Source organism: Echinococcus granulosus, assembly GCF_000524195.1.
Source record: "Echinococcus granulosus chromosome Unknown EG_S00012, whole genome shotgun sequence".
Lineage (NCBI taxonomy): Eukaryota > Metazoa > Platyhelminthes > Cestoda > Cyclophyllidea > Taeniidae > Echinococcus > Echinococcus granulosus.
This window is the reverse complement of record NW_020170392.1, coordinates 1,445,754-1,459,086: the sequence shown is the minus strand read 5'-3', so window position 1 is coordinate 1,459,086 and position 13,333 is coordinate 1,445,754. Positions and strand designations below refer to the sequence as shown.

Sequence of the window (13,333 nt, the reverse complement as noted above, 5' to 3'; positions counted from 1 at the left end):
GCTAATTATTTTTTGGCGTTTTAACTATTTTTGGCTACGTTCTTTAGCGTTACTGTAAAGTAAATTCAGACGTAGGAGTAGAGTCTCTTTCCTAAATGCAACCTAATCATTAGTACTGATTTTAATGATTTCTAGTACTTTAAACGGCATTTGAATAAAATTGGGCAGCAACTAGATCTTTCACAGTAACGATCTGCTCAACTTTTACTATAGTGCATTTTGGCGCATGCCTCGTTTAGCAGCTCCTATCTGGCCTTCATGCAATTTGAAAAAAAACAGACTGATTTGACTGAAACATATTTGTTAATTCGAGTCACCAAGAATCAGCACAGATTTTGGGGGGGTGGTCTACGAGAGAGAGCGTCTGTATTGAACTTTTAAATTGTGCTATTGCAGTTCCTCATGCCAGTGTGGAACTAAACGGTCTATCGCCTTCATTGTTTTCAACTAGGTGTGAGCCCTATGATCCATTTTAACCATGAACTGCCTTGCTAACAGATAGCGAACAACTCACATTGTGTTGTACTTTTCTATCTCAATTCTTTGCTGAGTCTGGTATTCGCGTAGGCGAAGACGCATTCTCTTCCTTCCTTCTTTGTCCCTTTGTAAAAGTACATGGCCTTCGGTTGCGTCACTCGCCCCCTTATCCGGTACGAAGTTAGATAATACCATAATCGGTACGGAGCAGCGCATTCGCTTTGGCTCCTTAAACACTTCATTATGCTCTTTCTCCAACATGAAATTCTTTCTCACCTGCTTTTCGGTTAATTTATGCAACGGGCCAGCAATCTTAACAAAACCCTTGATAAAAAGCCTACAATAATTTGACGAAACTAGGAAACTGTGGAGCTACATCTAATTGGATGGTGTTGGTCATATCCTTACTTATGTTGCACGGTCTTTGGTGACTGCCGTCCCACCTGACCAGACAGTGTGTCCCAGGAAGGTAATCGAGCATTGCAGAAAGCGGTATTTCTTCGAGTTTAGGGTCAGTCTTGCATCTTGCAGATGGTCCAACACTAGTTTCAGGTTGGGATTAAGCCCTGTGGATATCTCTCCGATAAACGTGAATATCACGGTGGTAGATTATGCAGCGCTTTGGGAACAAACCTTTTAACGCTGTTTGCATCAGGCATTGGAAAGTGGTGGCAGAGTTAAGGAGTCTGGAGGGCATTGTCCGAATTTTATAATGCCCTTTTAATAATATAAAAGCTGTCTTCTCTCAGTCCGTTTCCATCACTTCCACTTGCCAGTATCCTGAGTTTAAGTCTAGGATGGAGAACCGCTTTGACCCATGTAGGGAGGCTAGCGAATCGTTAACATGAGGTAATGGGAATACGTCCATCTTAGTTACGGCGTTCACCTTCCTCCAGTCTATGTACCATCGTAGGCTGCCATCCTAGTTATCAGCGCAAGCGGAGAGGCCCATTGTGAATTTGATTCTTTCCTAACCTCGTCCCAAATTATCCCTTCGGCTAGACTGTCTACTTCTAACACAGAAGGTGGCATGCATTTGGGTGATTCTCAGTCGCATCTAGCTTCGCCGGTATCTATTGTAGGCTTGACGATACTTGTTCGTCCCAGTTCAGCACCTTGAGTGGGAACGTGGTCGTGTACTTAATCAGCAACTCGCAAAGTTCTTTCCTCTCATCATCAGAAAGGTGAGTCAGCTGTGCGTTATGGGTAATCAAAGTTGTTCATGGGAACGGCTGCAGCTTCAAAAGAAGTGCTGCAGACGCCATCTGCGTCTTCTTTTGGTAGCGAAACACCTGCGCAGGTTTCAGTGCCTTGCTGGGTAGAAAAGGTGCCTTCTGAAAAATATTGAAAGGCTTTGGCATAAGAGAGAAAATTAGCACTAAGCGTCATGCCCCAAACCAGTTCAGGTTAGTGCCCCTATGGAGACTTCCAACTACGTCTCCCCTTTTATCACCCTCTCCCTTCTGCTGAACGTAATTTAGTAGAAGGGGAAAAGGTCAGAATATTATTACAAAGGGCGGAAAAAGCCTGGTGATTTACTAATGAGTTAGCTGCGCCCGAGTAAAGAAGGAAACTGCATAAACATCCTTCTGGTTTACATAAGACTAGAACAAATGAATGGGAGCCAAAGGAAGCAAGCAGGATGAGGAAAAGGAAAGCTCATCTTATCGTAAAGTATAGCGTGAAGGAGAACGATGTAAAGGTATTGAGTATGACCATCTGAAAGTGAGGCCACAAGGAGTTCCTGGCGCTTCATGTTTGCAAATTTGACCAGCTGACTGGGCGGGTTGGTCTTTTTGCTGCAGAGCTTCTTAACCATAATGGGTGGTCAGACTAGGTGTTTGAACTGGACGGTTGCCCAGTTAGCGACCCTGTTTGCAGATGAGCCTCGAATGGTGCGCTTTGCTAGATGTTGAAAATTCCTAGCGTACTCCTCGTTATTCCAGCCGGCTTTTAAGTGGTGGAGGAAGAAGTCTCTGGCAAGGGCCTCCACTTCCCAATCAATGACGAGTTGAGTTAAGGTGTCGCAGCATTGATTGATGTTAGTATCGTGGGTGATTTCGACCGAAAACAGACCTTGGAGGATGGCACGGAGGATTAGAGGCATTCTTTGGTGTTGAGGATAACGTTGAAAGTTTAATTTCGCGGTGTTAAGCCATTCTTCAAAGTTCATGCCATCTTTTAAAGAAGGAAGGTTCACCGGTGTTGGTACCAGTGTAGCGCATTCCTTGTTTATCTCTCCCTTTCTGGCTTTCATGATCTTTGAAGAAAATAGCTGATTTAATTAAGACATGTTTATTAGTCGGAATCAATGGGAATCAGTACAGATTTAGGGGGAGAGGGATACCGAGCTCTCCCCCGTTTCGAGAGATTCGAGTCTATTGCCCACTTCTTGCCTAAAAGGAACATTTGAGATAGCAAGTATTACTGGATGTCATAACTAGGCATTTGAGCACCAAATTACAAGCAGCATTAGTGGTATACAAGCAGTAATTTCCATCTTCAAATGCGATAATTCATCTTATAACCGGCATTACAATACACTGTTTAGAGCCTTGAATGATTCCAACACCTGAAAAGTGATGTTCTTTTTCGTCATCATAAAGGTGATTTAGGATTAGCAGTTTGTGGACTTTCCAACGTACAATCGCAATTTTTCGTTCCTTGTTTGTACAAATTTATTTTCCTATGATAATCACAATTTTACCTCAGGAGTGCACTCATTGCTTTAGCAAAATACGTCTTTCAAATGTGCAATGACTTATACCATAGCAGTCGTCTGAGCCATTCCCTGCGCCGAAATGGAGCATGTTAAAGAAGAATTGAAGGCCTGGCCCTTCGGTCATGCAACTAAAGTGGCGTCACAAGCTGTGGAGACTGAGGGTTATATATGTTATGCTTTTATGTATGAGTTAAATCCTGTGTATGACTATGTGGATACTCATGTCTCTACAAACTGCACTTTTGTTTGGTGGTATGGCCTTTGCACCATACCGGTAGCTTTTGAGTCCTTCAGTACATTATTTGTTTGTGTTCTGTCAACCGCAAGTATATATTTATACATGTACTGGAACAAATATCGTCTAAACATATTTCAGTACACAACTAGTAGTAATGCTTATGCAAGCGTACTTTTTCACTATTACGTATACACCTCGGTGATGATTAGACTGCGGTGATGTCTTGAATTGTAATGTATTACTCCGCTTTTCTCTAAAGACATTAAAAGTTGTACCAGAGTTAATGAAACTTTATTATAGGGACCGGTGTCCCTTTGATACTGGCATGGTGACTGTAGTGCCCCAAGACTAGGGCAGAATATGTACATTTAATGTGCAGCAGGGCTTGGGGCTACTGGCATGGCCTGGAGGTCAGCCCGCTCGGTGTAGGTACAATGGCAGAGCACCTGGGTGACACCTCTACCAAAAGTGGTAGTTAAACGAACTATTACGGGGTTACAGTAACCAAAATCCGCGGAGGCTAAAGAACTCATGCAATCGAATGAACGATTTAAACAGAAATCACCTTGATGCAGCATTGCAATTCATTTTGAAACGTTTTATTATATGAACTCTTTTAAGTCGTTTGCCAGAGTTGGTGGTGGATGACTTCTCCGATGGCCATAGTATGGCATTACTAAAGAGAACCAATCTGCTTTCACAGTATTTCGTAGATAGTAAACCATTATTGATACTTAGAACAAATTATGCCAACCTTAAGCCATATCTAGTTTAAAGACCAAACATGCTTTAATGGTTTGGGACTTTCTTAAATATGCATTTAACTACACGGGCCATTCAGTCACCGTAGATTGTAATTCCGCTTAGCTACCCAGTCTTCCGCAACGCCTATGACGCCCAGCTGTTCCGCAGCCCATTAATAAACCTTCAGGGAAGACTCGAGGCAACATGATACAGCAAACAGTTGGTAGGTTTTAAATTTCACTATTTATTGCACTTTAAAGAACAGAGAAAGTTTAGATTTCAGACCTTATTTACCGTTTGTAATTACCAGCATTCTATTCTTCTAGTTTATAGTTTAGTTCTAATCCTTTACAATCTAGGATTAACTTTCTCCATTTAGTCACGTACTCAGCAATGCGTTGTAAAATTCCTAAAGCGATTGCGGCTCTTTAGATGCTTGTGGTGCTTCACCTGCGTGTGGCGAGCGAACAGAGACATCACAAAGGCATTTTTGTCGGGACAAATCAAATAATTCAAACATTTAAAGGTGGGTGCAGGGTTTTATGAATTCTAAGGTACAATCAACTTCTGGGAGCTGTCATTCCTTTAGAAATGAATTTTTATCTACCCCCACTTATAAAATTTGTAATTTTAATATTTGGACAGTAATACCATCTCCAAATTAGGAGTGACCGCTTTGCAGCAATTGATACAAGAGTTGCAAAATTATTACAAGTTTATGTTGTATTCTAAAGATATGTATAAACGTATGCGATTCGGGTTCGCATAATAAACATGCTCAAAGCACATTTGAACCATTCAGTCGCAACATCAAGCAGCACCGAGAATAGCACCAACGGACCACTTTCTACCTCTTCAAAAAATTTGCGTTAAACAACTAAGGCCTGGGATTAATGTGCTCCTCGATTCCAAAATGCTGCCAGGACACCCGAGCAGGTCTTGCGTTAGTGTGACAACGGCATGGTGGCGATTAAGTCTGAGCCGCCATGCAATTCAGGAGATTTAAATTACCAGACTGTCGATTATTCCTCTGAAAGAGAAAGTAGGGACCAAAGTTAAGACATGTATAACTTGAATAAAAACCAGAAAAGAGGAAATTTCGCAGCCGATGTGCACAAATTTTGGGTTGTTAAAGGAGGATATTACAGATCGCCCAAAGTGATTTTTAAATCGGGGGAAGGGCATGTCAGTAGCCCCAAGCCCCATTGTACGTGGAATATATCTATCCTGCCCGATTATTATGTCTTCTTTTGCCTTCCGGGAGGTCTAAGTACACTACATGGTATCATATTATACAGTATCAATATACATTGCAGCTATTTTTGAGTAGTCCACCAACAGGTTTTCTACATTTGCAACAAGTAATGCACAGGTCTTCACTTAGTCACATTTAGATCGAATTGTGGAGAGCAGCAATTTCCTAAATTCATCTAGTATCATTCAAAACAGTGTTTCAATAACCCTCTATGAGGAAATTGTTAAAATTAAACCAAAAAATTGGGAATTTTCAAAATAGTTGTAATTTCTAAATGATTTGGTCCTCTTTTAACCCCTCTGGTGGGTGCACCTCTTGTACTAATAAACTCATTCACTACCAGCGCCACATATGTGTGACGCCCAAATTTTCTTACCTGAGTTCGTTACCGCACATACATACATACCCATTGTACCAAGTTGTGGTGAAGAGAGGTTGGTTGGATCTAAACACCAAAGTAGATGTTTGAATGTTGGCCAGGGCCAAAGGAGGGTAGTAGCCTTTTCCGGTTTTTGGACAGTGGTTAAAATGGTAAAATATGATTAGCAAATGGCTTAATGGCTGATTTTCCTCCAGGATTCTAGCAGCGGGCATCACAATCATTTCTAGCCCGGCCAAAAAAAATATGTAAGGGAGGCCATATTATAAATTTAGGTACATAAACTAAGCTGCTGCGTCTGATATCGTGCATTAAATATAAGCAGAGAAAGACTTGAAATTATACCTACACTACCTGCTCTCCATTGATGCCTATAGTTTGCGTAAAATTGGTTAAAAGTCACACTTAAAGGCATAAGACTGATGTGGACTTTTGCCTTCTCTTTACTCTGTTTATTGCGATATCGCCTCACTGATCTGCCTGCCATACGGATGATCCAAATTAGCCAAGTGACCTCATCATACTTAATAAATACTGTTTTTTGCCAATGTTTCCAAATTCCAATTCACTTTAGTGCTGTACCTAGAATGCGTTGGATGGGTTTTTAATATTGCGTTTGGGAGCAGGTGGTATCGTGTGATCGCTAAAAATGGCTGCAGCGCATCCACAACATGCTAAAGTGGGATCTGCAACGTCGTGTTAAAGGCGATTTAGTGATTCGTCGAGGTTCGGCTCACCTCCTTTCCATTACTTCATTTACTTTGTCAAAATCATGCAGCAGAACAGGTAGATCAAAAAGCAGAAACGATACTTTCGTAGCAGGTCAGATCAGTCCAATCCTGTCAGTTGTAACGTTTATGTGTCACATTAAATCAAGATGAATGAGAATTAAGATAGAAGGCAAAGCAAATAAAGCAATAAAGTTGGTCTATTAATATATCGGAACAGTTATAACAAACTGAAGAGGTTCATAAGTCGCTAATAATAGGATTCTAGAGAGACCAGGAAAGTGTCGCATCGCTTGAGGTTCGGCTGCCTTTGCTATCAGGATGCAGAAGCGAAGCTGTCTTGCATCGTATTTCTGAGAAAAGAAATCGACTTCTTTGCAGATTACTTAGGCGATGGTTGGATGAAGTAAACAAAGCGTATAAATAGTCAGGGGTCAAGAAGTAGCTAACGCCAGCATTCTGCTGGACCTCCCTGATATCCATTCAATCGGTTGCAATGGGTGCCTAATGCTACTAGATTTCATTGTTATTTGAAAGAACCACTCACTAGTCACTTTAATTGCTAACTCCAATTTTCTTCTAATTGCTAACGTTATGTTCCAAATATTTTAAACACCCAAATTTTGAGCTAACATATTACTTTTCATCATGCTTTACTGCAGACCATTTCGGATGAGTCTACTTGACTATAAATTGCCATTCCATGAAGACCTAAGCAGAGAAGTGGATTTTTTACTGGATCTATACGTAATAATTCAACTGTTTGTTTAACTCCCAGCTTTATTAATGGACCGCTTAGGGCTACACCATTGTACTCCCTTCGAGTGGTCTGGTCTCCAAGCCACGCCAGTAGCCTTGAAACCCTTCTCTAGGTCAATGGATACATATTCTGCCCCAGTATTATGACTTTTTTCGTCTTCAGAGAAGCCTTGAAGCGCTAAACCGGTGGTAGCTGAAATCATGTGCTGCGAATGGGAGAATCTGTGGCATCCTCTAACAGGGGGGCTGAAAATAATGTCTACCTTCGGCACCTACATCAGTCCTGTGTTCTGCAGGAATGTTATTAGCAAGTGTGGTGACACGAGTCGTGAGCCATCTGGAAATTTATTTACGTATCTGTCTACGGTACCTATACGAGGATATCAAATATGTGAACTCCTGATACCTCCCCCACTTCTCCACTAGCTGGAGAGAACCTAAATGGATATGGCTGGGCGGCTCCACTATGAGAACAAAGTGACAGGGAGACATACACAAAACAATTTTAAACACCGTCCTTTCCTATGCAACTCTGCTTTTGGGTCAGTATTCCTGCGACTAACTCTAAACACTCGTCGTGGCCGGCACACTTTCCCTTCCCTCAATACAGTGCCCAAACAGGACCAAACTCCAGATCCAATGGAATTGTCAAGAGGGATCAGTAATGCCGCGATCAAATATCATCTCCGTTGCACACAAAATCTAATGACTGGCGTGGTTGGTTCGTAAAGTGCCTCCTTACCGCACCGACTACTTTGTGATGACCGCCGCTGGTGGTTGACCAAGGGAAGCGCTGGAAACGGCGCTCATAAGAGATTGTTTATTTGTTTAACTCTCGGTTTTGTTAATGGGCCACTTGAGGCTTCGCCGTTGTAAGCCTTCCGAATGGCCTACCCCCCGATTCTTAGGAGGAGTCCCCAAACCCTCCTGTAAGTCGACAATACATATTCTTTCGTCTTTAGAGAAATCTCAGAGCGCTGCACTATATCGCTTCCTTTTGATTACCTATAATTTAAGGTGGGTTAATTATGATAAATCCACTGTGTTTTTGGATTTTGCTAGCAATATTTCCCTCACGACATAATTCGCTTATACCTCAGCACATTGGTGAAATAAATAGGTAGAAAGTGAGCTTGATGGTACAAAATACGGGAAAAGACCGACTCTTGCGCGTTACTCTCGTTTACCTTTGTATATGCGCAAGGCTCCTTGAAAACGTACCGCTTTCCACGAGGTAAAGCACTCAGGTGAATTGCGGAAGAGGCTGATTGCCACACTCCCCGTGTTAATCGCGGGGCTGGAGACAAATCAAGCTACCCAGTCAATTACGGTGCTTCTGGTTTAGTGTTCAGTGGCTCATGCCGAATAGATCAGGCGTAAACTCTGCTTCGAACCATCCTCAAGAAAATGCCAACGCATCAAATTCACTTCCGACCACTGATTGGTTAGGAGACCGATGCTAGGACCAGCCCAACTATTCGTAAACCCATAAGGGAGGTTGAAATCCTGTTAAATATTCCTTGATTCCTATATGCCTTAAGACAGAGCAGTTCAACAAAACCGACTACACCTTACCATTTCTCCAGTACCACATTCCACATCATAAGTCCATTGAATTTCAGAAGAGAAGCAGTCCCAAAATAAGGTAGCATCAATGTGCCGTCTAATGAGTGGACTTCGGGTCTCTGTTAGCCATTTGCGCGTAACATCTAACAAAATACAACCTGGCTGCTGACACAGTTGTTCAAAATGCATTTATTTTCGTTAAAATAAAACATCTCCAACACACCAAATGCAGCCTAAAATACCGGTGATAGTGCATCCCCTCAGCAGCACAATCTCAAACCTCTGAATGACGATACCCCCAAACAGGGTACTATCCATGTTTTTGCCTGGTAAGTGAGCAAATAATATGCTAGCCTTCCCAAAGCAAAAAAGCTAGTACATTTGAAACAAAAAAAAGAAAACACGCTTGTTGCTGCAACGGCAAAGGCGGAACAGGCTTTACTCGTGAATATCATTGACTGTGTGTGTGAGTGAGGGATTACGTTTGTGAGAGAACAGCACAAAGCCATTGCATGTACAATCACCGCAGGAATAATATTGTGTACAAAAAAGGAAGAGTGGAAGGGGGAAGGTGGAGGGAAGCCAAACGTAAAACACCATCAGCGCGTGGGTGAGAGATTTGTTCCGCACAGACGATGTGAGCTGTCTCCCGTTCTGCGTGCGTGAGTGCGTGTGTGACCGATCAACCTCGAACCACTGTTGTCTCGAGAAATTAAAGTGAATATGCGAAAGGACAAAAAGGAAGAAACAACTCAAAGCACAGTCTTGGTATGTGGAAGAAACGCTCCACAAGCTGTTGAAAGTGCGAGGGATGGCGAGATAAAGCAAAGATTACGTAAATAACTTTCTAAAAAAAAGCAAACGAAAAAGGCGTTAGCGACTAGAATTCGCAAAATTTCAGTGCGCTCCACTAAGATAGTGCCCAAAAGGACCTCAACTGCAATGTGAGACTCACGAATTGTTGGTGTTTGCAGCAGTACCAGAATGGGTTAGGAGAAAGAAGTGGAACTAGTGAGCCATCTCAAAGAACTGCATGCGGTCCTTGAAGGAGGGAAGCGCTTCAATCGGCGAGCCAAGAGACAAGTCCTGTGACGGGGTAACACTCTGCCAGGCAGAAAGACCGATCGAAAGGGACAAAATCATACTTAAGTGGAAAGTGGGAGGTGTAAAAACACTGCCATTCCATTCAAGGTGGAAGAGAGCGAAAATGAGTGAAGCCTTCCTAATGATCCTTTTCTCATAAGGTGTACAAAATGCTTTCCGTTGAAAAAGCAATTGATGAACGCAATGGTCAATGCATCTAGCCTTACGAAATGAAATTCAACTACATCGAAAGGCTGTGGCTTGCAGCTTAAGGGGAACAAGTTTTCAAATGAAGTTTCTTTACTAATAAAACAACTTAATTGTTAGAATGAGAATGAAACTGCAGACAAGCAGAAAGGCCAATTTTAACTAACAGACGATATAACTGGTGAAAAACAAATGTTTATTAAGATCGCAAATCCCAGGCTCGGAAGAAGATGGGTTCTGTTCATTGAACTTAGGAGGAAATGTTAAACTTAGTATCTTGAGGTAGGTCATACTTTAACCCAAAAAGCAACTTAACTTCCCAGGCACTGACCATATAACTTCGCAATCATTTAAAGTAAAAGAAATCGCATAAACCTCTGGGTATCTTTCAGTCGGAAAAAGTCCACCCACAACTCTGTGATTACGGAAGTAGTGTTATGGAAAAAAAAATGCATGCAGTTCTATGGAAAGACGCATTGATTCAAATACCCCTATCTGAACGCTTAGAGATTTTTCAGGTGCAGTGAACCAAAGAGACGAAAAAACGTCCAACAAATGAAGAAGAGAGACCAACGTAAGAACACTCTTGAACCACGAAACTTGGGAGGTGGACTACCTCTGCCTCAACGGGTTTTCCCGGAACATTCACACGCTTCGGTCGCCAACCGCAAAAGTTTGTGGAGACATTATCCAATGGCGCACCATACAGTGTTGGGTTGCTCTGAACCTCAATAAATTGCGCCACAACTGGAACCATAGAGGAGACATCCTCCGTCTCCTCACTCTCACTAGAAGTATTCTGATACAACAGCGAGTGCGGATGTGACTCCCGACACTCCCGTTGCTGCCGTTGGCGGAAGTGATGGTGGTTTCCCTCAACAACACATGGCTCCAAAGGCTTCTCCGAGGCTGTAAAACTCGCCTCACTGATGCCACTGCTGACGGTAGTCGCACGGACAGCGAAGCGAGGAGTTCTAAGTTGAGGAGGGCGTGTTATACCTTCGGCGCGGTCTCTATCCGCCTGCCATCGACGAATGCGTTCCATGAGGGCCGCAGAAATGGCCCGTTTGGGTCGACTTGCAGCTCGTACTGCAGGTATGTTGGTAGCCACAAGGCTATCCAATTCTGAATCGTTATTGGCCACTGATTGTGGCAATGGGTGCTTTGCATTGACTCTAGATGGAGGGGCTAGAGCACCTCTACTGCTCCCAACAACGGAGTAGCACTCCGTGACATTGGTAGATGGAATAAGGATGTTTTTAATCTCAGCAGGAGACGATGAGACCGTAGATTTAGTCAACCGACCCGATGGAGCTGGTGAAAGTAGTTTGGGAATATTCGGTGGCGACTGTCTACGCGAGAGGGGCACACACTTTTGAACAACCAGGGAACGAACTCCTTCACCTGGTGACTTTTCGATCAAAGGACGAATGCGTTCGACCATTTCACCAAAATGAAGCTTAAGGGAGGAGAGGAGGATAAATGACGTAAATGAGAAAATCAAGATTTAGTTGACTGATCAATAAGTTGGAAGAGAGGGGGAAAAGAGAAAGTGAAAGTGCCATTTCCAAGCGCGAAATCACATAAGCATGCACACACATAGGGACGCGATAGGTGATAGATCCAAACTTACGGAAGTGTTCGCGTGAAAGACGGAGGTACATGCGCATCCTCACCCTATCATCATCAGTCCTATGGGTGGATTTAATGAAGTAAACAAAGACTACAGCTTTACAGTATAGAAACTAAGGTTGGGTTATTTATCCAAATAGAAAGGAATGTTAAGTAAAACAGAAACTCTAAATTTGTAATAAATCACCTTGAGGGGTCGAACACTCTCCTGAACTTGGCCATCGCAATCGATGAGGTGGCAAGAGAGGTTACTGAAAACAGGCTGTCTGGAGGAGAAGACCTCACCAAAACTTGAGATGTCGATTCCGTCACAGAGGGTTAGACTTAAGGTGCCCTCCTGCGGATGGAGCACCTGAAAATGAGATTGAGGACACGGTGAAATAAAAGTGAGAGAAAGAGATCTTACCTCCACCAGTTCTTGAGGCTCTAGACTCATCACCCACTCTGAATTTGCCACTAACAAACGATCGCCGGGTTTTACCCGACCGTCCCGGGCAATGGGACTTTCTGGGGTGATCTGACGCACAAAAATGCCTTCCGTTTCCTCATTCACCGATCTTTCATCACTTCGAGAGCAAGAATGAGCCGGTGAGAGTAGTGTAGGGCGAAGACTCATCAAACTCAACCCCACTGGCTCGTCTGAAGGGCAGGAAATCACCACCTCCTGCAAGAGGAATGGACTTCAATGAGCTTCAAGACAGCAACTTAAGAGAAAAAAAATGGGAAATGACTCACTCGTAGACCAGGAGGAGAGGGGTCGCGTCGAATTTCAAGTATGAGGGATTCTTCCGCGACGCCGGAGGGCATGAGAGCAGCTACGGCTTCATCGTGGGTCACTCGACGCAAATCTCTGCCATTGACGCTCAACAGGCGGTCGCCCACACGAAGACCGGCCTCCTTTGCTTCACCCCCTTCCTGAACCTGGGGGAGAAGGAAATCAGAAGACCTCCAGTAACGCGTAACAGGAAAGAGTGATAAATCGTAAAATTAGATCTCAAGACATACCCCATTGGGAATGAGTCCTTAAAATACGCAGCTTAAATGAATCACCATCAGCCTATTTGCTCACTATCAGCTGATCAAAGGTCGAATTCGACTTTAATAAATGTTAAAATCGGTACGATTCGAGAACTGAAACAATATAAGAAATAGGACGCATTTTAAAGCGTAACACATCCTGCACACATGTGGTTTGCCAATTAGAAGGGAGGCATACAAACCAACGGACTGTTCATCATCACCTGACCAAAGTTCAAATGCCACTGAGAGGGAGCTTGCAAAGAAATGCGACAGGTGAATTATCCATGAGTGAGCTCGTAGTTTGTTTATATATCCATTTTCCGGAAGATAATGCAGCAACTTTACTCACTCATTTGCCGAAATGAAAAGTTAGGAGAAAATTTAGCGTTAAGTACCGTAAAACCAGCTCTATTCGAAACATAAAAGGTAAAAGTGGAGAGGGCATAGAAAACAGATGTTGAAATGGCATATTATAGAGCACAGCGATGAATCCATCTAAACTTTTGAAATGATATTACCATTG

The 13,333-nt window shown here is 42.9% G+C and overlaps 1 protein-coding gene across 1 annotated transcript in view; it reads right to left on the bottom strand. All coding sequences in view use genetic code 11, as the record gives it.

Moving 5' to 3' along the window:
* Positions 1-9,876: 9,876 nt before the first annotated feature.
* EGR_02697 (hypothetical protein) overlaps positions 9,877-13,333 on the bottom strand; it is a gene marked incomplete at both ends in the record, with an annotated part of 23,999 nt that continues 20,542 nt past the window's right edge. Inside the window, 4 exons of the mRNA XM_024491946.1 lie at positions 9,877-9,972; positions 11,978-12,142; positions 12,197-12,454; positions 12,526-12,711. Coding sequence (XP_024353761.1) covers positions 9,877-9,972; positions 11,978-12,142; positions 12,197-12,454; positions 12,526-12,711 — 705 coding nt within the window. The remainder of the gene's footprint in view (positions 9,973-11,977; positions 12,143-12,196; positions 12,455-12,525; positions 12,712-13,333) is intronic.